Raw genomic sequence first — 25405 nt, 5'->3', positions numbered from 1 at the left:
ACAGTGTGAGTGGGGGAGGGGCAGAGAGAGGGAGACACGGAATCCGCAGCAGGCGCCAGGCTCCGAGCTGTCAGCACAGAGCCTGACGCGGGGCTCGAACTCACGAACCGCGAGATGGTGACCTGAGCTGAAGTCGGACGCTCAACCGACTGAGCCCCCGGGTGCCCACCGAACGCAGTATTTTGTTTGCAAATTACAAAAGCGATGCTCTCCTTACGTTACGCTGCTTGCACGAACTGCGTGGTATTCCCGCTGTTTTGTGGCAGACTTTTGGAAACCCCGAAACACAAATGGGCTCTGCAGGTTTGGGAGGTTTGGCCCATCTCAAGTGCAAGGGCAGCATTGGCCTACTCGGTGGTTCATGCCTCTGGATTTTGGCCTAGTTTCCAAAGACTAACGCGAGTGTCACCTGCCAGGGAGCCTGCTGTTCCCCTGGAAAAGAAATTGTTGTGTGAGATTTCAGCTTGAAAGTTAGGGTGTGCACGAAGGGCACGGTTGAAGAGGCCCCACGGTTTTGATGACTTCTTCGTGTAGGTGGACTCTTGAGTTCCGCGATACGTCAGCTAAGACGCTGCCAGCTGAGAAGTTTATAATTGTTTTGTACCAGGGATATTTTAAAAAACGTGCTGACAGGTGATTCATCCAAGTGCTCGGAAGAGCCAGGCATTACTTACGTCATCACTGCCGTAAATATTTGGACCAGGGCTTTGGGGCCCATTTTTGAAGAACAATCCATCCACCCTGCTTTCTAGAAGAAACGGTCTCTACTCTTTTGTCAGTGGCTTCACCGCCTGTGGTTTTCCTTGGGCAGGATAAAGTTCTTTTTCCTCAAAAGCGATGAGCAACACGAGACCGTGTCTGGATTCCGGAAGCATTCTGGAACGTTCCATCACGTATCCCACAGAGAGAAGGTGCTAAGCAGACATCTTTGTGGAGGGGATTCTGTTACAGCCCTCAGTCACGTGCGCTGGGCACGATGCTGGGCTTCCTTAAAAATGCCGTGGTGAGCTCAGAAGGCAAGATAAAAACAAGTGGCCCGCAAGTCCCACACGCTGTGCGATTTGTTGTTAGGAAATAAAGGGGCTGCTTTTGGAATCCGCCGTATGGAACGGGTCTGAGTAACCGTGCGGCCTCATCGTTGCTTTTCCTTTCTTCCTTCTAGATACAGAGGCAAAACCTACAGGGCCGTGGCCAAGATCGTGCGGACGTCCGACCAAGTAGCGGATTTCTGCCGGCGGGTCTGTGCCAAGCTGGAGTGCTGCCCAAATTTGTTCAGTCCCGTGCTGGTTTCCGAAAACTGCCCAGAGAACTGCTCCATTCACACCAAAACCAAGTACAGTAAGTACAAACTACGAAAACAACACGGGTGTCTGGGCTTAAACCGTGGGGTAAGGGACTTGGTCTTTTTTGTTTGTTTGTTTGTTTTTTTAACAACAACACACTGCGGAGTGCTTTTCCACGGGAATTGCCACGGAAGAATTAAGATTCGCCGTGGTACGTGCTCACGTGTCTCCAGCCCAGGGGAAGGCAGGGACGGGCTGATTGACCCCAGTACGAATTTGCAGCGGCGGGCATTGCCCAGGAAGAAGTGAGAGTGCGTGTGCCGTGACTTTCAGGCGGTTGGCTGGGTTTGGAAATGCTCTGGCTGGAAGGAGGGCTGGAGAAAGGCCTCAGCTCTGGCCTTTGTCTGCATGCCCTGTAGCTGTCTCCAGACACCTGCATCTCGGATTATCTCGAGCTCTGCTGACTCCCCCATCCCGCTTCTGCTCTTGCAACGTCTCCCCTGGGTTATCTCTGACCCGGGAGTGGCTGCGTCCCCATCACGGTGGCCTGGAGATTTGTTCCACCGCCAGCCCACGTTCCAGCTGCAAGGATCCCACGCCAGGCCCTCTGGAGTGTGGTCAGTGCTCCGGGAGCCCCAGCCAGTTGGGACTGATCGGCTTGTGTGTCCGAACCAGGAATTTGCACATCCTTGAGACACCGCTCTGAGTGTGAATTTCCTTGTAGTGTTCTCTCTGTATGTGCGTGTATATTCTGAATCCTGTTGTCCACTCCATCCCTGCTATAAGTCAGCGCCCTCCTCCGTCAGCTTGGAGCACACAGCCTCCACCCTCGTGCATGGGGAGGCGAAGGCATGTTTGTAGGGCCTGGTGAGGTCACCGTCCTGTCCGGAGACGCCTGATGTTACCTTTGGCGGGAGGAGGGACTCCCTGAAGCAGGCTTCTCATTAGCAGAAGCTTCCAGATCAGAAAGGACCTGACTGAGAGCTACACCTGGCCTTGAATGTTGACCTTCAAAAATGGGCTTCTGTACACTTCCGGATCAGGGGAACAAGAGGGAAGAAGCGGGTTACTACAGCTCAAATTAAGCACGGCCAAAACGACTTAGCCTGCTACAGGCTGAACCGATGCTCCAGGCGGAAGTGATAAACTGAGGCTCAGGGAGAACCAAGAGCAGAAAGGTCTGTGGTCACCCAGTGTGATCTCACGGCTCCCCAAGTGTGCCACACTTGGTTTATGTCTGGTAAAACTGCTCTGATTCCTAGCATCTGGCTTCTAGAAAGCCAGACTGCACCAGACTTGTCTTGCCCGCATGGGGTTCTTGGGTGCGAACAAATGCTTACCCACTTGTAACCGGTATCTAGGAGTAACCATGAGGCAGTGATCTCGCTGCTTGGTCCCACTGGTCTCGTGTTGCATGTGAGGAAACTGAGGTCCGGGGCCAGACTTTTCCGTAGGAATACAGCAGCGTGGGCACGTGTGGAAACCACGGCTCCGTCAAGGATCACGTGCTTCACCGTAGCCCTGGAGCTGTGTGTTTTGGTGTTCTTCTTAGCTCCTTCCAACCATAGATAAAAGTTCCTTTTCTGCATTTGTTTTTTTTTTAAATGCTTATGTATTAATTTTGAGCAAAGGGGGAGGGCAGAGAGAGAGAGAGAGAGAGGAGAGAGAATCCCAAGCAGGCTCCACCCTGTCAGCACAGAACCCGTCATAGGGCTCGACCCCATGATCCATGAGATCGTGACCTGAGCTGAGATCAAGAGTCGGACGCTTCACCGATTGAGTCCCCCCAGGTGCCCGTCTCCATTTGGTTCTTTATGGAATAATGGGGGGGCTATCTTGTGGGACATGTGAGATTTTCAGCAGTGAGTCTTGATTGGGATTGTAATTGAAAACTGGATCCTTAACTAATCTTAATGAGTTGATCACACATTTGATTTATAAAATTTATCAATCATTATTGAAAGTTGGTAGATAATTTTCTAATGGGTGCTCTAAGTGTTAATGCAGACACACACCAAGACCGGGGTCAGTCTCTGGTGCAGCCTCTCTCTTTGGGCTTGCCAGTGGCTGTCTTCTCTGTCCCCACGTGGCTTTCCCTCCGTGTGCACGTCCCGAGTGTCTGTTCCTCTTCTTGTAAGCACACTGGTCCTGTGGATTGAGGCCCCGTTCTTCTGGCCTCATTTACCTTAATCTCCTCCTTAAAGGTCTCCTCTCCAAATACAGTCACATGGGGGGTTAGGGCTCTAACGTTTGTATTTTCAAGACTGTCAGTAACACTCTCAGGATATGAGGGCATTGGAGGAACGTTCCTCCTGTGGAGGAAACAGGGAAACCTGAGGTGTACGTGAGATGTTGGATTTTATTGTTCCCACTGAAAGAACGATCCTTCTCTTCTCTTCTTTCTCTCCTCCCCATCTTCCTCTTGTCGCTCTACTGTCTCTCTCTGTCCACATTCGTACGCGCGCGCGGGGCCTTTAAAAAATGTTTTTGATCCTCTGACCCCTTGCAGCCTATTATTACGGAAAGAGGAAGAAGATCGTGAAACCCCCCATTGGGGAAGCCAGCGTCGAGAGCGGACCCCCAAAGCCAGCCAGACGCAGGAAACGGCGAAAATCCGTCTTTGTGCAGAAGAAGCGCAGGTCTTCTGCTGTGGACTTTGCCACCGGCTCGGGGGAGGTACGTCCTGCTCAAAGCACCTCCCTGCGTTTGCCGGAGCTCACGGCCCCGGCCGGCCCCTGCGGCTGCTCACGGCCAAGGCCACGGCTCCGAGTATACCGGGAGCCCTGCCTCTTCCTCGCGGAAAGCAGGTGCAGCCACTCAGCCACGCGGCCTGGGAGGGGGCTGCGACGGGGACCGAGGCGGGGACTGCGGGGTGGGTCAGCCGGGGGGTGGGGGGGAGAAGCCTCCCTTCAGCGCCTGCCCTTGGCCCCAGGAGAGCGAGGAGGAGGACGCGGACGCCATGGACGAGGACACGGGGAGCGAGGAAACCGGCTCCGAGCTCCGCGACGACCAGACAGACACGTCTTCCGCCGACGTCCCCTCCACGCGGCCCCGGAGGGCCGTCACCCTGAGGAGCAGCTCGGAGCCCGAGCGCCGGCCGCCCGTGGAGAGGCCGAGAAGGGGCCGGAGGGCGCAGGCTGCCTCCTGTGCCGAGGGCGGAGAGCAGGGCGCGGCCGGCGGCCAGGACCCCGCAGAGGTGAGGCCCACGGGCTCCCGGCCGGCTTGTTGGGGGGTGGGGGGCTGCCACAACATGTTGAAGGTCAAGACCTTGATTCGGGGGTCCCTGTGAAAATACCAAAATTGGGGCACCTGGGTGATTCAGTCGGTTAAGTGTCCGACTTCGTCTCAGGTCGTGATCTCACGGCTCACGAGTCCTGAGTTCAAGCCCCGCATCGGGCCCCTCGCGGGACGTGCAGAGCCTGCTTGGGATTCTCTCTCCTCCTCTCTCTCTAGCCCTTCCCTGCTCACGTGTCTCTCTAAATAAACAAATAAACATTAAAGAAATTTTTTAACTAAAATAGTAAAAGCAGTGGCAGCAGCTCCAGCGTGGTTCCCACATCTGGGCACAAGGCCTGGTGATGTCTGGAGTGCAGTTCAGAGGGAAGTCATGGCACCTTTTTCTCTGGAAGGTTTCACAGCCTCGAAGGATTCTCGTCAGGAGGACAGACAGAATAAGTCCTCAAGGTCCCCTGAACAGCAGGCTTTCCCTTCACGGAGGGGCCTCTGTGATGCTGTAACATGTGAAAGCAGCGTATCCGGTCTTCCCCACACCCGCTCAGCTGGAGGGCCATCCACACCATTGTCCCCAAAAGAAATGGGGAAAACCTGGCTGTCTCCTGTGCGTTCTCATACGCCCCACACCATCTCTCCTCAGTCGGAGACGCATCCTGGCTAAGGAGGCCCAAGATGTCCCGATGAACTTGGTTTTCAGCAACTGCTCCCACTGTGCCTTTGTTTGTTTAACCTCTAAAGGCACACAAGTCACTGGAGACAAAGTCACAACCCAGATGAATTGCTAAGAAAGTCCCTAGAGACCGGCAGTTTCTGTGGGCTGTCCGGGTGCCCGGGGAGAGGCCAGAGGGAGGAGGAAAGTCCGGCTCGGGCCCACGGGGTTTCCTGAGCGTCCGTGCAGGGATGAAAGGACCTCCTTACCCCTTCTCCCGTCAGGAAACAAAGCAAGAGGAGGAGGAGAGGCTGGTTCTGGAGAGCAACCCTCTGGAGTGGACGGTGACCGACGTGGTGAGGTTCATCAAGCTGACGGACTGCGCCCCCCTGGCCAAGATCTTTCAGGAACAGGTGCGCTTGCCCTCCTGCTGCATTCGTGACGTTTTGTTTGCTCTTCTGATTGAGCTGGCTTTCTGGGACCCGGCTCTGGCAGGGGAGAGGGTGCCTCCCTGTTACTGTGGGGGAAGAGGTGGGTGGCAACCCAGGTGCACACGTGATCCCCCCCTGACACCTCTGCGGGGGGCTCCTTGCTGTCGAGGAAGTCCCCACTTGGTTTTCCCTGATAATCCCTGTGGGGGCGCTGGGGGCCCGGGGTCATCTGGGCAGACTGGACATCAGGGCCACTCGCCCGGCCTTTGCTGCTCTTGGAGGCGGGGGTTCTCTGTCCTCCAGGAAGGCCATTCTTGTCTAAAAGGTTTCTGTCTGCCGAGGCTCCCTTTTCCTCAGTCCTTTGGCTGAAAAGAGCAGGCTTCCGTGGGGCCCCTTTTCCTCATGCACATTGGCATTTCGTGGGTTGCAAGCTTCTTTAGCAATCGGTCTTGGCTGCAGAAGGCAGACGCACAACGAGGGCACGCCCCACTGTGCCCCAACTCAGGTCTCCAGGTCCCTGCCGGTCTGCCACCTTCTCCCTGCCATACGTTTGATTCATAACATTCAGGGCTTTTGTTACATTTAGTAGGAGAAACAGGGAAAGGATGTGTGCTCATCTTCCCAGAGGTGGGAGCCCTTGTCCTGCTGTGTTTCGCGTGATGTTTTCATATTTTTTTCACTCTTGCATTTGTAAAAATGTCAACAACCCAGGGTATGTTAGGTGCTGTGCCAAAGGATGATGGATGATTGCAAGACGATAGATAGCATCAATCCTTTTTTTTAGTTTTAATTTTTTTAATGTTTATTTTTGAGACAGAGAGAGAGAGAGAGAGCATGAGCAGGGCGGGGGGGTGGGGTGGGGAGGTGGGGACAGAGAGAGAAGGAGACACAGAATCTGAAGCAGGCTCCAGACTCTGAGCTGTCAGCACAGAGCTTCACACAGGGCTCGAACTCATGACCCGCGAGATCATGACCTGAGCCGAAATTGGATGCTAAACCAACTGAGCCACCCAGGCGCCCCAGATAACATCTATCCTTTAATGGCGTTTTGACTCTGCAGGTGAGATGATCGTAATTAGCCGAAACATAAGACATGCTATGAGCCGCGGGAAAGGAGGGATTGGGTTCCATTGCCCCTTAAATGGGTATGGAAACAGGTTGCCCCTCTGGACCTGTGCCACCAGGCTGCCCCCTGGCCTCCCACGGAAGCGCCAGGCGGAGCCCGCGACTTGTGCCGCCGTGTTCCCTCCATGTCTCACGTTGTCTCGCCATGTATAAATATCCGTCTTTCAGGACCTGGCATTAAAAAAAAAAAAATAACTGTTTGCCATCTAATCAATTAAAGATGTGTCTATCCAGTGCTTTTTTAGATTATGCAGACCGATACTCTGGAAAGAAAGTAACTCAGGCATTAAATCAGGAAGAGAAAAGAAAGGCCTCTGATTCTGCATGCACCCAGTGTATCCCCCAGATTTTCTTCCCGGCCCGCTGTGTAAAAAGCAAATTAATGTGGTTCCCAGCTCCTCCTGGGAGAGGGTAGCACTTCAAACATTCAAAGGTTGCCGACCGGTCGACCACCAGAGTCTCCTTGTAGACAGCCAGCAAGTGCATGTGAAGGAGTGAGCGGCGGCCACAGGGGAGGGTCACCTTGCTGTGTGACATTATCAGCACTTCCTCTCTGAGGGACCAGAAAAGCAGAAAAGAGGAAAAAGCTGCATCGCATGTAGAGAACTGGGCCATGAGTGTGTCCCTTCGTTCAAAACACACAAACGGGGGGGGGGGGGGGACAGTTACAGCCACCACGAGGGCTGGCACGATTTGGAGCATCTCAGTCCTGAAAACAAGAATAAAGCAGTGGGTTGAACCCCGGCTAAGAGCGTTGCCTAATGCAGCGTTTTCCCAGGCTGCTGTTGGCCCGTAGTGACACCGCGAACAAGGCATTGCATTCGAGTGCGTGCCGCGTGCTGATGACCCAAAGTTTAACGTGTGGATCTCTTTGCTCGTGTGTTCGTTCCATGTACATTGACAGGGCATCTGTTTATGGGTCTTAAGATATTCAAAAGGTAGGTGTAGAAGGTGGTATTCTAGATTATCTGCAGTTGTGTTTTTTTTTGTTTGTTTGTTTTGGTTTTTTTGCTTTATTTCATCTGTAGACCCAAATGCCCAGTTTTGACTGAGAAACGCTTTTCCCCTGGGCTCTGGGCAGAACAGAGCACAGAGCTCCCCTGCTCAGTTATGGCTGAGCAGCACTGTGAGAGGCCACCAGGCTCGAGTGGGATTGTTTTTACAGGTTTCTTTTTTTTTTTAAGTTTTTGTTTTAAGACAGGGAACAAGCAGAGGAGGGGCAGAGAGAGAGAGAGAGAGAGAGAGAGAGAGAGAGAGAGAGAGAATTCCAAGCAGGTTCCACATTGTCCGTGAAGAGCCTGATACAGGGCTCGATCTCACGAACCATCGGATCATGACCTGAGCTGAAACCAAGAGTCAGACGCTTACCCGACTGAGCCACCCAGGCGTCCCTACAGCTTTCTAATACTAAGCAAGAAAGTGAAAACAAAGCTGACTTGGGGAAAAGGCTCAAATAGTACAGAAGCTGAGTTATCCTTAATTGTCCTTCTGAGCCCAGCTTATTACGGTTATCTCAGGAAGTTTCCAGTCTTCCCAAGCTAACATGTCTAAGAAATGAAGCATGCCTGGTACGTTAGCACTTCTAGAACCAGGCAGTGGGCAGGGCCCTGTCTCCCATTTCTCTTCTTATGTTGGTTAAAAGCTTGGTCGTATGTACCTACTTATTTAACTCTTATAGGCAGAAAAATAGGTAAGCTTTTAATTGATAATAGCCTTGCTCTTATTTCAAATTTCTCATTAGGCCTTCCACCCCCACCCCCATCACCATATTACGCTGTTGCCCTTTGTGCTATCTGAAGTGTGTGGGATTCGAGTCCTTTTCCATTCGATCAGGCCCGTAATTACGAATTTTTGTGTATTTGTTCTATCATCTTTGAGCCCAAGTGCCATGGTCATGATTCGGTGAGGCCTCCAGTGGGTCAGGCCAGCCAAGGCCTCGTGGCCAGCCACGAGCTTTTAGGCGGCCCCAAGGAGCCAGCAGGCGGCTCTTCAGCAGCGTGGGAGAAAAATCACAGGGCGGAATGGTGATCGCTACATTCAGAAGCCGTCACAACCCGCTGACACAAAGTATAAACTTCCCATTACTGGAAGGCCCACCTTTAATTCTGAAATGTTACGGCAACAGCTTAAAACATCTACGCTCTGTAATTTCGTGCCGCGAACATGTACATTACACAGTAAAACTCCACACGTCTATAACTGAGAGAAAAAAAAAACCCCACAAAACTCTTAAATAAAATATTGCCTCTTTATACACCTCTTATGAAGCAGAGACACCTATAATAAGCAGACTTCCCCAACGAGTGATTCACTTCGATGAAAGAAACTCGGGGTCGTTGACAGCTTATGGACTGTGCTGTCTGCTCTCTGGGTCCGTAGACCTGAATGAATGTCCCTGCTGAGGACCTGCTCCGTACCCTAATAAATTTAATTTTGTGTGCGCTGGGCCTTCTCTTTCCCGTTGAGTGTTTTACCAGGGCTCCTTTCTCAAAAATCAGTAGTCTGTTTAGGGTCCTTTTCCGTGTTTCACATACGAGTGATTTGCCTGCAGCTCGGAAGTATGCAAGAGCAGAGCTATAAAAATGAAATCCGCGGCGGGGTCTGTAACTACACGATCAGCGAGGAAGAGCTCACTTCTTTCAAACGAAAACACAGGAAGCCGCCCTCGGGATGCGGGGTGGGCTTCCTTGCGCCGGGTCGGTGAGCCTCGGGCCCGGGCTGGCTTCCGTCCCCCCGCTGGGCCGTCTGCGCACGGGAGAGCGGCGGGGGGCACCCGCAGCTTCGACGCCCCTGAGCCGCCACTGCGGCCTCTTCCCCCGCCCCGCGACCGGCTGATGGTCGGGTGGCTAAATCCAGCCCCTTGCAGCCGGACGCTTTGGCGTTCAGAAAGCCGGGGCGCCTTTGAACGCTTGGTCACGCATCCGTCTGAAGACGAGAACATGCAGGGCAGGAGATGGGTCGCACAGCGTCAGGGAGGATGGAAAACGAGAACCGAGGACGACAGCCAGAGGCCCCGAGGCGGCTCGGAGCAAACAGGCTGCACAGAACGCCCGCCCTGCCGGAGATGCCAGCCGGCTTCCAGGTGACCCGCAGGGCGCAAGGTCTCTGCGATCAGTCAGACCGCCTCGCCCCAGCCCTCCCGCGACCTTGGTCCTCCTGCACACTCACGTGTGCGCAGACGCATTCGGCCGGGTGTTTCTCCTCGCTCCGCGGTGCCCAGTGCGCCGGGGCTGTGCGCGGGGCACCAGAGAACACGAGTCAAGCGCACCGGCCCGTAGGAGGGTCTGTCCAGTCCAGCTGCCCATGCTCACGAAGCTCACACTCAGAGCGTGAACTCTCCACCCCTCAACCGCGGCCTCAAAGCTCAGATCTCTTTATTTATTACTTTTTTTAAGTTTAATTCATTTAATTTGAGGGAGAGTGAAAGTGCGAGCAGGGGAGGAGCAGAGGGAGAGAGAGAGTGAGACAGAATCCCAGGCAGGCTCCAAGCTGTCAGCACAGAGCCCCGCTCGGGGCTCGATCTCACAAACCGTGGGATGATGACCTCAGCTGAAATCAGGAGCCGGATGCTGAACCAGCTGAGCCCCCCAGGCGCTCCAAACCAACTCCTCCTTCTCCTCAGGCACGACACGGGGCAGAAGGAACGAGGGCCTGGAAAGCACTCTCCCATTGGCTCTGCCCATCTGCGGGACGAGTGAATGTGTGTTGGGGTGAGGGTGGAAGGGGCCGGGATCTGATAAAGGTCCAGAGGCCATCATTATGAACTTGCCCATCATTCTCGTTTGGTTTTTTTCTGCCGGAGCAGCTCTGTGCAACTTCCCCTTGCTGCACGGGCCCCGGAGGCCTGCCGGCCGGGGCAGGAGAACAGGCGATACGGCCCCCGATTCCGGAGGCTTCCGGTCTCCCGGGGCCGATGGGCTCATCAACAGTCGTCAGCAGCAGTAAGAGCAGGGACTGGTGTGGTCAGAGCAGGGAGGCTGGGGGAGGGATTGCACAGCACCAGGCGATCCGACGTCTCCGGAAGGAGACGGGGGATGTATACAGGGTGCTCCTGAGGTTTGTTCAGCCAAAGAAGGGCACCCACAAGGGCAGGACAGGGAGCGACACGGTTCAGGCCGCGGCCCTGTAGCAGCTGGTGGGTGCAGGGGGTCTCATGGGGGCCCGAGAGAGCAGGCGTGGGCGTGCCTGGTGGCTGGTAAATGATACCACCGGCAGATTTTCCCACGAGATGTCCCAGGAAAGAGACCACGTCCTCTGTCCAGCTCTGTAAAATAATTGGGCAGGGTCAGCCCTAATCTCCAGGCCTGACCTTCACGTCAGGCATATCCTGTGACGCCTGTTCGCGCAGGAAATATTTGCGTGTGGATCGCGTGCTGAATGCTGTAGCAGACGCCTTGTGTCCTTGTTCATCCTTCCAGTGACCTTCGAATTTGACCGGTGGCGATCACCCTGACGGTGGTGGCACAGTTCATTCTAGGATCTCAGGATCGAGCACGGTTATCCCAACAGGCAGGTGGGTGGTGTTCGAGGAGTAGTTTATTGAGGCGGATGCGACTCTCCAGAACGGAACTGGCGGGTGAAAGGCACTGTAGCTCCCCCAGGATAAACGCTTCGGCCATATCGGAAGGAATCTGGAGCGTGGCCTCTAATGTAAGCACTGCGTTCACTCCCGGGGTCCGCCCTCCGTCGGCAGAAGCCCTGCTAGGTTTAGAACAGGCGAAGTGAGGGGCCATCGTGAGGTTTCTACTTGGGGATTGCAGACCTCAGCTCGCCCTCCCCGCTAGCTGTGAGTTTTCATTTTGAGGATATTTGCGGCTCAATGCAGTTGACCCTCACCTTCCTTATTTCTTCCCACGTGAGGTCTCCACAAAAGAATGCGGAGTCTTTGGGGAGCTGAGGACAGCCTGGTGGAGGCACGTCCAGAAACGCTGGAAGTGTGCGTCCCGGCTCACCTGGCGGACGGCACGTCGCTCGGGATAGGAGCCACATGGCTCTGTTCACAGCACCTGTGCTTTAGCCTGAACGTTGCAACCCCTCCCCCCCCCCCCCCCCCCCGCCACCAAACGCATGTGTTGAAATCCTGTCTTCCAAGGTGATGGTGTTAGGAGGTGGGGCCTCCCTTTCAGCCCCTCGTAACTTCCCTGCCTGCTAATCCATGCCAATACGTTGTGGCCAAAATCAGCGGGCAGGTGTTCGAATCCTACAATGTGACCTCTGTGCCTAACGCCCTTTGGCGACTTCTGGTCGCACACCTTAGAGGAAGTCCCAGTTTCTTCTCTGGGCCCATCTCAGCTTTACCTTCCGCGTCTCTGCGCTTTCCCTGAATACATGCTTTCCCAAACTACTGGTCTTCCGTGGGTCCCTCCTCCTTTTCATGCGTCTCCTTGGCCCCTTTGGTGTATGTTCAGGCATCGCTGATCCCTGAAACATGTCCTGACTCCTATAAGGCTGGTCACGTTCCCGTCCGTTAGTGTGTATAGTTGTGTCCACGCTTTAATCTCTCTGTATTGTGGTGGTCTGTTCAACGTAATGGCCTCCCTTGAGATTCCTACTCTCCTGGAAGGGAGTCTTTGATTTGTTTATGCGGTAATCGCAGAGGTCATCAGAGTGCCTGGCCCTGAGTAGGTGCTCAGGAAACACTTGCTTGTTGAGTCCATAGATAAGTGACATCCTCCACTCAAATGTGTGCGTGCATATGGCAGCCACCTTCACCGACTTGGTCTGTAGAGAGTTCCAGAAGCATTTTAGGGCTGACTTTCAATTATAATTGAATCCGTACGTCCAACGATGGCCATTATACTAAGTGGGCGTGTTTAGAGCACAGTTGTCCCTCCAGAATTTAATATCAGAAAACCATGGGTCCCAGTTCCAATTTGGTCTCTAACAATGTGATCTTAGGTAGATCAGCCAGCTTTTTTGGCGTTAATTTCCACCTAAAAAAACTTCCCATCTCCTGAAACAAGTTTCTGTTCTGTTCTTCATTGAACGTAATGGTGACGCCACCTCACGTGGTTTTGTAACATCATCCTGGTTCCTCCTCACAGTGTGTTTTTATGAGGCCCGTGATACTCACGAGACTTTGTATCCCGAGGCCTACGCCCTCTCTGCCGAGTTTTGATGGAATATATGTGGCTTTGCCTCTGAAAACGGAGTTGGCTATACCGGTCCCAGGTCAGCGGCTACCACTGTTTATTTAGTTCATGACCTTGAGCAAGACGCTGTTTCCCGGTACTTTGAGTTTGCTCTCACTCCGGTCAGAGTAGCATCCGAAGAGACAAAGTAACATACAAGAGTACGATAGAAAAAGGGGAAAGTGGTATAAATAGAGCACCAAAAACTCAACGGACACTTTCCTTCATCTCCTACTTTCAGTGTAAATTCAAGACTGATAGGTTTACTTCGGGGTTCGGTAAGGTCCAGTTTGAGTCTCGGTTGAGATGAGGCTCGTGTAATTGAGACATCAGAAGCTGCACTCGCATTGATACTTGTAAAATTAACGCTTAATTTTTACGGCCTCCACACTCAGCAGGGATTATTGGCACACGGAGGTGGCTTTTGAAACTGATCATGTTGGTCTTCCCAAGGTCAACGCTTTCTGTTTCTTTGCTTTTGAGATTTTTAAGACCGCTGAAGACACCGTCATTTTAAGAAAATAAGCTTCTGTGTAGCTCATGATCCACGATATCCGAGACCTCACAGGCGCGTGTGCAGTCGCATGACTGTTAAGTCTCTGCGGCTTATGGCGCCTTGGGTTCACTGCTTCTCCAGACGGCAGAAGTTTTGGCGCTGAGTTCATTTTATGCTCTCCTTCTACCATGGGTCTGTGTCGTTACCTTGCCTTACTTCCCCTGGAACATGAGAAGCCTCTTACTTCTTCTGGAACACGAAGACTGCCTTGGCGGATAGGAAGAAGGGATTGCACTTCAACTCAGTGCCCCAGTCAAACGACGTCTCCATAAATAAACCCAGTTGTGACAGTAGGGGCAGAGATGTCCGTCAGGGTGATGGTAAAGTGTTGGGGTGAGCCTCGGCCCCCTCCTCCTGCGGTGAATGCGACTTCACAGACTCTAATGAACATCTTCCTCGTGTAGACCCCGTGCATGGCTGTGGAGAGCTAACTAACGCGAAGCTGGGAGGGGGACCCTGTACGCCTCACTCTGGGGGATGTGGGTGTGCAGACGGAGATGTGTGCCATGGTGTGCATCTACGTACCTGAGTTTTCCTCAAGGCAAAACTGTTCTGGGGGGCCGCTCACCTCTACGGCGTCTTCTTGCCCATCCCGATGGTGAAAGTTCAGACCTGGGTAAGAAAGAGAGAGCTGCTTCTTTTCGGAGAGAGCTCTTTTGTAGTGCTCACGTCAAGTCATGGCAGAACACGGGAGGGCCCGGGGCAGGGGGCGGGGGGGGGGGGTGCTCTCCCAGCAGGGGGCCATCTCCTTGAGAAGGACGAGATCCTGCAGTGGTTTCCCTCTTCCGCCTCTTCACCCCCACCAGCCACCCCTCACGCCCTTTGGCCCCCAGGACCAAGCCCGCCATGGCAGATACCTTCCCTTGGCGCCCGGTGTCTCGGCTCTAACGTGGCTTTGTTTCCTGGCAGGACATCGACGGTCAAGCGCTCCTGTTGCTGACTCTTCCCACGGTGCAAGAATGCATGGAGTTGAAGCTGGGGCCCGCCATCAAGCTGTGCCACCAGATCGAGAGAGTTAAAGTGGCCTTCTACGCCCAGTATGCCAACTGACGCTGCCCTCTTGCGAGGTGACCCGTTCTCTTGGGATGCGGCGTCCTGGGAAGGTTTCGAGACTGAAGCTTTACTTTGCTGGGCGACGTGCGATGGTGCGTATACAAGACAGGGCCGAAAAGCCAGGAGCGTGGCGGACCTCTTCACCCCCCAGCCTGTTTGACGTTGCCGCGATTTCAGGCCCGCCCGCTACCACAGCGGTGGCTTCTGGACAGCGTCAGGCACTGGAGGGCACCGAAGAGCTTCTTGGTACGTCCGCGTCTCCCGTTTCTCCCACCCGAGTCCAGGCAGCTCCCTGCAGACGCATTTCCTAAACCACGGCCCCGCTTTGCTTTGAAAACCAAGGCGCAGCTGATGTCTTTTTTTGGATGTGCCCGAGGAGGGCGCCTGGCTGGGAGGTTTTCTGCAGTCATTACGGATGCTTCTTCCACGGCAGCGCACACGTCGCTTTCGCGGCATGAATGTCACCGCGGTCTGATCTTGGTGGCGGCTCATTTCTCAGACGCACTTGCAGGCGATGTTTCAGGATGTGGTTACAGAAGGATGGGCTAGACCGTCATCGCCCGGCAGAGGTGCCTTTTAGGAAGGAGAGGCGATGAAGTGGTTCTTCCTGAGCGACGGACATCCGGAGCCTGTAGAGGGTTCCGTTTGCAGCGTTTTGTAGAACTTCACGTACTGCTAATGTTAATTGTGACCAGATTGGGGGGTGACTCCTTTAGTCTGTTGGGAAATGCTGAGCTGTGGACTGAAGGCAGAGCTTAATGGCAGGAACGGGAAGAAGCTTCTGGAGGCTTTGAATAAACCATCCCCTCAGAAGGATCCTGTCCTGAATCTCTTGATGAGACTGGCTTCGAGTGCTCCTCCGATGCGCCCGGCCCTGGGACATCCCAGGAGGCGGGCGTTCCCGACAGGAAGCCCGGCAGTGACCCGGCCCAGCCCCGCTCTTCTTCCTGCTGGCACGGCTGGCCACCAACTGCGATCTTGGATGACCGGATCACCCTGGGACCCCTTGTCCCCATCCTGCTCCTGCTGAGAGTCCCGATCCGCCAGCACGAGACACACACAGTAGGTGAAAAAGAAGCGTGGTCTCCACAACGTGGAGTGTTCCCTGAAGCCCGCCCTGGCTGGGAGGCTGCTGATTTCTGGGGCAGTTTCCGTTAAATCGGTTCAGTCCCTGGCAGAGAGATCTCTGGCTCTGAGAATTGGCTGGGTTTTGGTGACCAGCACCCCCTCTGTGTGTGTGCCTGTGACGGACCCGGTATGGTCACTCAAACCCAAATGGACTGCTCCCCCCTGCCCTCCCCCCCCCCCCACCCCCACACGCTGCAGCAGGTGTCCAGATGCCTTTCGGAACGTGCGCGAGGAAAACTAAACCTTTAGATGTGTCCGGAGGCCGACACCGAAAGCAGAGGCTGCCCGCCCTTCGGTTACTCTTTTTTACCGTCCACCCTCCATCTTTTCTCCTTGATGAGAGTCTCAGCAGCGGGGGTGACACCATGCGGTGGGCTTCTCAGCCGTCATGTGTCGGCTACGTTTCTAAGGCGTGATTTTCTGTCGGATTTCGCAGAGTGTGGCGACTGACGCCGACCTTTGTTACAAACATTCTGTCCTGGCTACCGATGCAGATGGGAAACATATTTTGCAGGTGACTCTTTACTGTCTCCCCGTAGCTGATTTTTGGCACCAAGTTTTAAACATTTGGCAAGTGGCTCTGCCCGGGGCCCTGGGACGGAAGGGCCCCCCACGTCCCAACCCGGTGCTGCTGGCGGTGTTGTCGGGATGGAAGCGTCCGCGCTGACCGGCGCTCGGCCTGCAGCCAGGCTTCTCTCTCCTGAGCTGAAGCGTCCCCCTCCTCTCGGTCCCCCGCCCCTGCTTTCTCAGCCACGTGCTTGCGGCCTTAACCGTGGCTCAACCTGGGGCGCCCGCTGGAAAGGGTGTCCTTTGCGAGGTGTTTGGCGTTTTCGCCGCGCTGACTCACTTAGGACCCTTCACCGTGGCCTTTTCACGCCGAGCTGTTCCCATTGCACTTGGAACCACAAAGGCATGTAGTGGCTGCAACATGTCTTTGTACTTTCGGGACGAATGTGACCTTGTCGTGCCCTTTCAAGTAAAGGCGACGCGGGAACAAGCAGCTCCTTCCGGGCGTCTCTGGAGCCTCCTCCCCCCCCCCCCGCCCCCGCCAGAGCTGGAAGGTCCTTCCGCTGGTGGCCCGGCAGGTCACGGCCACCACTGCTGGGGGGCCTCCTGCTCCCCCCCGAGGGGCCAGATGCCCAACACGCTCCTCGTCCTCAGTCTCTGTGCGGCGATCAGTCGCTTCACCCACCACGGTTTTGCGAGTGAGCCGTAAGGATGTCGGGGCTGGGGCCAGAGGCAGAAGACCCAGCCCTGGGGGGACCTTCACGAAGGTCGTGTCCAGGCCACCCGCTGGCCCGTCGAGAGCCAGGAAACATTTTAGGACCAAGAAGATGCTTTTGCCGGGAGCGTTGCCCACGTGCTCCTGAACTTGGCTGCTCTGGGGATTGCCAGTGGCGGGTGTGGCCCACATCGGTAGCGGTTTGGCTCCGGAATGCTAAGGCCTCCGTTTCTCCGTAGGATTTACCCACACCAGCTTCCGTCTCATACCTCGGGCCAATTTGCAAGGAACATTTTATACCGTGTCGTTACTGTGCCTCTTACGGCAGGAAATACTGATTTTACACCTCTTCCCCACGTGCCGCCACAGCCCCAAGCCTAATGTTTCTTGGTTGAAACACCCAACAGGCGATACGCCTCCCTCCCTTCTCCCTCCCCAGATGCTACAGTCGATGCTCTGTCTCTTTGTTAATACTTTGGGACCAAAGTCCCGCCCTCTGTGTACCGGGGTCCTGCATTACCTCCTGGAGCTGGCCGAGAAGCGTGTTCCCCTCCCGGCCACACGGACACTTTGCAGTCTGCACAGTGTGTGTCACTTGAGAAGCAGAGATGCCACCTCGTCTTCCGTGGCGAGAAGCACCACGCGGTCCCATCCAAAGACGAATGGAGTTTGCTCAGCCCCCGCCTTGCCGACTGCATTTGGACTGTGTTGGGAAGCTATCCACCCCCCACGGCAATATAAACCTGAAAAGAGCAGGCTGGCACAGTGGACGAACCTCTTTGCTTTTCAAAAAAAAAAAAAAAATTAAAAACCACCAAAAAACAACAACAACAACAACAACAAAAAACGGAAACCAGTTTCCTTCACCACGAAGTTGCATAGTACAGAGAACTCACCCGTCACTTTTAAAAGTAAGTTCCTCTGATCAAAGTTTGACTCGCACGCAGTGTTTGAGCTGCACGGCTACTACGGTTGCTTTTCCTTATTTGATCGTATCTGAAAGAACGTTTCCTGTGTTTGCTTTGATTGGTTCCTCGGTAAATTCAGATGACCCCAGCCTTTGCCGCCGCCCCCTCTGACCCTTCCTGTGATCTCTGGAGACTTGGTTTGGCTCTGTCTTTGAAGCTTGGTCTGAGTGCCCTAACTTGTCTCTCAGAATTTTGAGTGTTGTTATCAGGCAAGTTCTGAGATCTGCCTTTTATCTTACACCAAACACCTTTCTAAAGAGCCGTTCTCCTTTCGTTTTGCAAGCACTGGGGGTTTGCATACTTCTTTTGTAGAACGCCCATTTCTGTTTCTTTGCTGTACATAGAACTATAAAAACAGTAGCGTTGAAACCTTTGCTGTGGTTTGAGCATCATTGTCATTTTTTGGTGAAGGTGGCGACCCGAGGGTCCACGTACTCTACTGTCTTTAGAACGCTGTGATCGAGTGTGCAATGATTTGAAGGGAAACGTAATAAATTAAAGTGTCTGTAGTTTTTAAGGAAGAAGTCGTTGAAGACGTGTACATAACAGCCCGTGTCTTTTGGTGCAATAACTAATCGCCAGGAAAAGTTCTGTTTGCAGCCCAATGTTGTCATGATTCTCTTAATCGTCCGCCGTTCTTTTCCATTTCAAAGTCTTCTGGAAATTGCTTTATCCCCTTCAACTCGGTTGAATATTTAATCTGGTTCTCCTGGCTTTTATCCCCAGAATTGGTTTACAGGTATCCCCACACATGGATGCGATAGAATCGAATCGTGCTATTTCTGACCCACAGAATTTACCCAAGACATTGTCATTGCTGACACGTGGCGCTGCTTGGGTGTTCGTTTAAAAGCCACCTGTGGTTCAGGTGATAAAAAGAACCCAAGCAGTTTCCCGGGGCGGGTAGTCTTTCCATCTTACTGATCTGTTCTCAGTGCGCCGGCGAGCACGTAGGTCTCTTGTAAACCAGCCCGGAAGCCAGGGCAGTGCTGCAGGTGGACCTAAGGGCTACCCCGAAGGAAAAGGAGAGTCCTGGGACCAACGTTTGCCGAAAAATCTGCTCGTGATGGGGGAATTGGAGACGATTTTTTTTTTTGAAACGACAGAAGAGAACAAAATCATCTCATTTGTTGTTTAGAATGGGAAGTAGCATGCTATCTAGAAGCATAAACTGTTCCTAGTCGTGAAAGTCCAAAGTTCTTTTGCTGTTTTACATTCCAGTTTGAGAAGTTTGTACTGAAATTGGATTCATATCTCGTGTGCCGTTCTGGTGTGTCCCAAGGAAAAATTCGTGTTTTCACTTTGGAAATTTGCAGGACAAAGGGCATGTTGTTTGGTTTGCTGTAAGATTGAATTCTGTATATGTTTTCATGTAAATAAATGAAAATCTATATCAGAGTTATATTTTAATTTTTATTCTAAATGAAAAAAAAGACGCTTTTTACTTGAAAAAAAATTGTAAGCCACATTGTTAATAAAGTACAGATAAGTTCTACAGTGGTGTTGGTGTCTTCGTGTTTAAGGTTACTGAATGTTAGTTTTAGGGTTTGCATTTTGTTCTGGGTTTTTTTTTCTTTTTTCCAGCTTGGCACGAAAGCATACGTTTATAGGGTTTTAATAACTGTGGCTCTGAAAGTCCCACGTGATCGCTTTCAGACTCACCTGCTAGCTTTGGAACTTTCTGTTCAACGTGCTTGTGCTTATCCTTTTTATTAAAATACTACAATACGTCCTACACAGTCACGTGCAGTCTTTCCGTTTTCAGTTTTTGCAGTTCCTCCGTGATCTGGTGCGTTCGGAGGAGGACGGGGAGGACTGTGTCTGGGAGAATAGTACTTGACCGTGTTTACACGTGTGGCCGTCCCGTGAACGTGTCACCAGTGAGTGTCTGGCATCTCCATTGGAACAAAAGAGGTCCCCTTGCGCCCCTGCCCTGTGAGCGGTCTGTGTCACCGGTGGAGCACGAACCTATCCCTCCGCCACTGCCCACGCCAGTAAGCATTACTGAGGGCAGAGCTCAGGCGAAGGGGACAAGGGCATTTAGGGGAAGGTGGTAAAGGAACCCTAAACAACTTCCCTTTCTTCCAACCCCAGCCCATCTGAACCAGCCAGCTTCTCTTCAAATACACTATTTTGCCCCTACTGACAGTCAGGTTCTGTATGTAGAAAGGTGTGTTTTGGGGTGCCAGGGTGGCTCAGTCAGTTAAGCGTCCAACTTCGGCTCAGGTCGTGATCTCACTGCTCGAGAGTTCGAGCCCCTCGTGGGGCTCTGTGCTGACAGCAGGGAGCCTGGAGCCCGCTTCGGATTCTGTCTCCCTCTCTCTCCACCCCACTCCTGCCCATGCTCTGTCTCTCTCTCAAAAATAAATAAACATTTAAAAAAATGGGTGTTTTGTTTTGAATCACGGGAGCGTTTTCTCTCAGCTTTTCTCCACTACCAAAAACAAAGCCTAAGGTGGCAGACAAAAGTGGGAAGCTTTTGTTCACTTTCTCAAAATACACTAGACGCAAAGAAGTCAAAGGTTATGTGGCTGAGTAAATACGATCATTGCATTTCTATTTGTGCCTGAAGATCTTTGATGGCAAAGACACGTAAAGACTGAATATATGACAGGATAAAGTGGGAGCTGAACACGTTTCCGGACTTCTCAATGGAATGAATTAAGGCAAAAAAAGAGGGGGAAAAAAAAAAACCCTTACATTTCTCTCCATCTTGCCACCAAAAACCAATTCTATTTTTAATGTTTCCGTTCTCTGGCAGGGCTGTTCACAACCTTCCGTTCCTAGAAGCTACTCCCCATCCTTCCGGCATTTGGACTGCCACCATTTCATTTCAAGGCTGTGGGGCAGCGTCATGCTTACCGGAGGTTCAAAGACCACATTAAAAAAAAAAAAAAAAAAAAAAAGCTGCTTGCATGGACGTGACCTTGGGTGGCTCCAGTGGGAAGACCGCACGTTTGTTTAATCAGCGAGCTGAAAATACTACATCAGAATAGTAGAGGGGCCCCAGTGACTGACTAGGGACTAATTTTTTCAGGACATTTTGTGACGTCAGCCCCACCCTGGACTAGCTCATTTGCCGTCTGGAAGTGTCCTATTCACTGGACTCACATAAAAGTCTTCTTGTGTTATTCTTTTTTTTTTTTTTTAGATGTTTCTTTATTTTTGAGACAGAGCGTGAGTGGAGGAGGGGAAGAGAGAGGGAGACACAGAATCCGAAGCGGGCTCCAGGCTCCGAGCTGTCAGCACAGAGCCCGACGCGGGGCTCGAACTCATGAACCGTGAGATCTTGACCTGAGCCGAAGCTGGACCCTTAACCGACCGAGCCCCCCAGGTGCCCCCTACCACCGTTGCTTTCTTAAGCAGAGGCCAACTCAGCACATCACCTTGTATTTTCTCTCCTTCCTCCCCTGCTTTAATTTCCATTTTCCCTCCTTTCTGTTGCTGGGTTATTTAATCCCACAACCACACACTAGCATAGAAGCTTTGCCTCAGACTCTGTTTGGAACCCCAAATTCGACAGTTGGTCTCCTAGAAAGACCAGAGTCTTCTAGAAAGACCAGATCTTCTAGAAAATAGACCCTCCAGATGGGATTTAGAATAGGATTGCTACCCATCTGAAACCAATAGGAACCCTTTTGCCGATAGGAACACCTCTGGGATAACAGATCCCAGCAGTGGCCTCAACATCACTCAAGCTCCGGCCTGTGATTGACGAGGATGAACCGCAGGTGGAAGGCAAGGCTATGGGCGGGGCGATGATATCAGTAAAGACTACGGGGAGGGGGGGGGGGGTGTGCACTTGGCCGTGGTGGCCCTGGAAAGGAAAGTGACAGGAAGGCTTAGGAAAGCAATTTTTCCAGCTTGGGTGCATCCAAGGCAGCTTTCAGAGACAACTCTCATCTGACACAGACACGGGGAAGACCTACCGAAAAATCAGGCCCGGGATCTGATTATAAGGATAGCATTGCCGCCAAGGATATGAAGTGTGCAACCTTGACAGCCTTCCTTCTGCAAAATCAGATGGTGACTTTTTCTGATCGTCTACGAGAGAGCTTCTGAAAGCTGGGATAGGGTCACGGAGTACATAAGCCAAGAATCCTGAACCCTATGTTGTCCTGACGCCTCTTAGCTAGCAGGCCTTCCTCTTGCCTGAGGACAGAATGCAAAATGACCGTACAACCTTGGTTTGAGGACATAATTCGATCCAGAACCATGCTTCTAATCCAAAGCGCTCGTATATCAAAGCGAATTTCAAGAACCGTTGGCTCAGTTGCGATCGAGTGACGTTTGGCAGCACGTACTGCTCGTATTGCAAGACGTCACTCGTTTAACAAGTTAAAATTTATTAGAAGTGTTTGCTCGTCTTGTGGGATACTCGCAGAACAGGTTACAATCCAAGGTTTTACTGTATTCTCGAGATGGGTATCACAATCTCCCTGCGCGTCATTGCTTCCGTGATAACCGGATGGGGCTCAGGACAGCCCACGCTGGGAATTACAAACGCTGATCCTGGAAGGATCTGTCCACACACCGCAGGAATTGCGGGAAGTGGCTAATGTACCCGCAGAAGCTGGGGGTGCTTAGGCAGAAGTAGATAAGGAAGCTAGACCAAACACTGGCTAAGAGACTGGATGTTGGGCATTTACCTGGGACTTGGGATTTAGCATTTTCGTAAGGACAGCTTGGAGCCAGTCTAATGCTTACGTGAGATGGTTCCCAGAGGCTGGCCTATAGTAAACACGATGGAAATGCCGGAACATTCTCTTTGCAGTATTGAGGAAGAAGTCAGAAGGCTGGCCGGATGATGGATCCACTCTGTAAAACAGGGGTAGGTGGATGCTCCTGCTTTTTTTAGAATAGAGCTTTCAGGCACATTGAACTTGCACTTTCTGTCTTGGAAAGACAGTGGGGCATCTTGTTCTGAGCACGCGAGAGTTGGTCGTCATGGGAGAGAGTATACAAGGGGCACCACGGGTTGGCGGTGTTGGGTCAGTGAATGCACTTTTCTGGGTGTGCTCGGCACCCCACTGACTCCCGGACCTGTGCCTCCTTGATGCACAGCCCCGGACTCTGTGGCCAGTACTTCCCCCCAACATCACGTGCAGTCACGTCTGCTCCTCTGCCCCTTGAGGCCCGGCCCACACCGCCACGCAGGCAGCCGCGTGCACTGTGGCTCCCAGAGCCCATTGTACCAGACCCATCCAGACTTCCACGCCTTCCGTCTCTGCACCCAGGCAAAGCACTGGGCTGTGTGGACGGTGGCTTCTCCCCAGTGGCAGAACTGGAATCCGGAACCTGAAACTGGAAGTGCCAGGGGTTCCTGTCCCATGGGCAAACATTAATCAATGAGAGACAGGAGGTGACCAGCAGGTAAATTCCTCTGCCGTCCTCCCCCAGATGGACTTTCCCCAGTAGGGTGGTCTGGACATCTGCCCAGAGACCTCCCACACGTCTGAACAACCACTCGTGCCTTGTCGTGAAATCCTGGCCAGCAACACAGTGCACTACGATGTGTTCACCCTTCCGTGCCTTCCTCCCCTCAGCCTGGGAGTCCACCAGTAAAGCTTCAGCTTATAAACTTATCTATTTTCCAGGTAACTAGCCGGAGGCAGGAGGCAGTTATTATTATATTTGTATATGCACTGTACAAATAATAGTGGTGAAATATTCTGGTGTAATCCAGCCATCATCTGGAGCCTGGGAAACATACAAGCCTTGGGCCATTGAGAACGCTCATCGTAACATGAATCCTTTTTGGATTGCTTTAAGACATGGGTTGGAGGTTCAAATTAAAAATGTTCTTTCTGGTTATTAAAGTAATATGTGTGTGTTACAGAAAATTTGAAAAGGTGGGATGCATGGGTGGCTCAGTCAGTTAAGCGTCCAACTCTTGATATCGGCCCAGGTCATGATCTCACGGTTCATGAGTTTGAACCCTACGTTGGGCTCTGTGCTGACAGTGCAGAACCTGCTTGGGATTCCCTCTCTACCCCCCGCCCCCTCTCTACCCCTTACCCCGGCTCATGCTCTCTTCTCTCTCTTGAAATAAATAAACTTAGAAAAAATTGAAAGTAGAGGGCAGCCGTTAAGTCTATTCTCTCACTACATCTAGTTACCACGTTACCGCACTTGCACATATATATTTATAACACAATATTGAAATCAAGTTTATGTCACTTAAAAATTGCTCGTCAGTTTATTTTGTAATCATGCTCTCTGGGGTGGAGTTAATATTTTTATGTCTCTAATATTTTGTAAAGCTTCAATACATGTACGGGGCACCTGGGTGGCTCAATTGGTTAAGCGTCCGGCTTCGGCTCAGGTCATGATCTCACGGTTCATGAGTTCGAGCCCCGCATCGGGCTCTGTGCTGACAGCTGGAAGCCTGGATCCCGCTTCAGATTCTGTGTCTCCCTCTCTCTCTGCCCCTTCCCCGCTCATGCTCTGTCTCTCTCTGTCTTAAAAGTAAAAATAAAAACATTAAAAAAATTTTAAAAAAGAAAGCTTCAATAAATATTGAGGTGATTCATCATAACAAATGTTTGTGTGCCACTCACTCAGCTTTGACAAATATGACTGTTTTGCCATATTTGCTTCAGATTTATGTATTTTATAAAATCTTATAGGTAGAGTCGAACCCCCTTTTATCTCCTCCCTGGTTCTGTTTCCCTCCCTCGCATCCCAGAGGTGACCACAGTTCTGACTTTGGTGTGCTCCAATTGTAGGTGGTATTTCTATATTCTGACTGCATTTGTATGTAATCGTAATGACCCGTGCTTCTGTTTTATGGGATCTCACTATTTTAGCGAGTGTTATCAGGCTGCACGCATCAGAGTGCAGTTTGCTGTTTTTGCTCAATATCCTCTTTGTGAGAGTTACGCATATTAATGTATCTCTGATTCATTTCTTTTCACTGTTGCATAAATTCCACTGAATGTGAGACAATTTCCTTCTCCATCCTCCTACTCTTGGACCTCAGTGTTTCTGCTGTACCAAACATTCTTGTACAGTTTTTATTATGTACACGTGCTTCAGTGTCTCTGGGATGTCTCTAAAGGCGGACTTGTGGGTCATGGGCTGTGCCTCTTCTCCGCTTTGCTGGATATCACCAGTGGCATCGCAGGGGGATCCCAGTCTGCAGTCCTGCCGGGGATGTGGGAGCCACCCTGGCCCCACACCCCTGCCCGTCCTTGGCCGATCTCCTAGTCATTGCTAATCTGACGAGCATAGACGTGATAACTCCAGATAGTTTCCATTTGCGCTTCTGTAATGACTAGTGACCTCGAGCGTCTTTGGCCATTCCTGTCTTTCTTGCGAATCGTCTGCTCATAACCACACATTCTCATTCTCTCTCCCTCCCCCGCTTCTTCCTCTTGCTGATTTATAAGCGTTTCATAAAATGACTCCTTGAGGTTAATCCCTTATCAGTTGTCTGCACTGTAAATTTGTCCACTTTGTTTTCCTCTTGTCACTTGACTTTGTCCTTTGTCGTTCGGAGAGGTGTTTATTTTAATATACTTCAATATAGCATTCTTTTCCGTTAGGGTTCTTGCTCTTATTCTCTTGTTGAAGAACCCGTTGCTACTTGGAAGACATTCAGATGGTCTCTTTTATTTTCCTTT

The 25405-nt window shown here is 52.1% G+C and overlaps 1 protein-coding gene across 6 annotated transcripts in view; it reads left to right on the top strand.

Moving 5' to 3' along the window:
- SFMBT2 (Scm like with four mbt domains 2) overlaps positions 1–19277 on the top strand; it is a 220159-nt gene extending 200882 nt beyond the window's left edge. For all 6 annotated transcript variants that reach the window (XM_081796040.1, XM_078450465.2, XM_081796039.1 and 3 more), the window contains 5 exons: positions 1163–1338; positions 3793–3959; positions 4216–4479; positions 5451–5579; positions 14319–19277. In XM_081796040.1, the coding sequence (XP_081652166.1) occupies positions 1163–1338; positions 3793–3959; positions 4216–4479; positions 5451–5579; positions 14319–14459 (877 nt within the window). In that variant the 3' untranslated portion in view covers positions 14460–19277. The remainder of the gene's footprint in view (positions 1–1162; positions 1339–3792; positions 3960–4215; positions 4480–5450; positions 5580–14318) is intronic.
- Positions 19278–25405: the final 6128 nt, after the last annotated feature.

Source organism: Panthera onca, chromosome B4 (genome assembly GCF_046562875.1).
Source record: "Panthera onca isolate mPanOnc1 chromosome B4, mPanOnc1 haplotype 2, whole genome shotgun sequence".
In the NCBI taxonomy this organism is placed as follows: Eukaryota; Metazoa; Chordata; class Mammalia; order Carnivora; family Felidae; genus Panthera; species Panthera onca.
The sequence above is the reverse complement of the archived record's forward strand: the minus strand, read 5'-3'. Positions and strand labels throughout refer to the sequence as shown.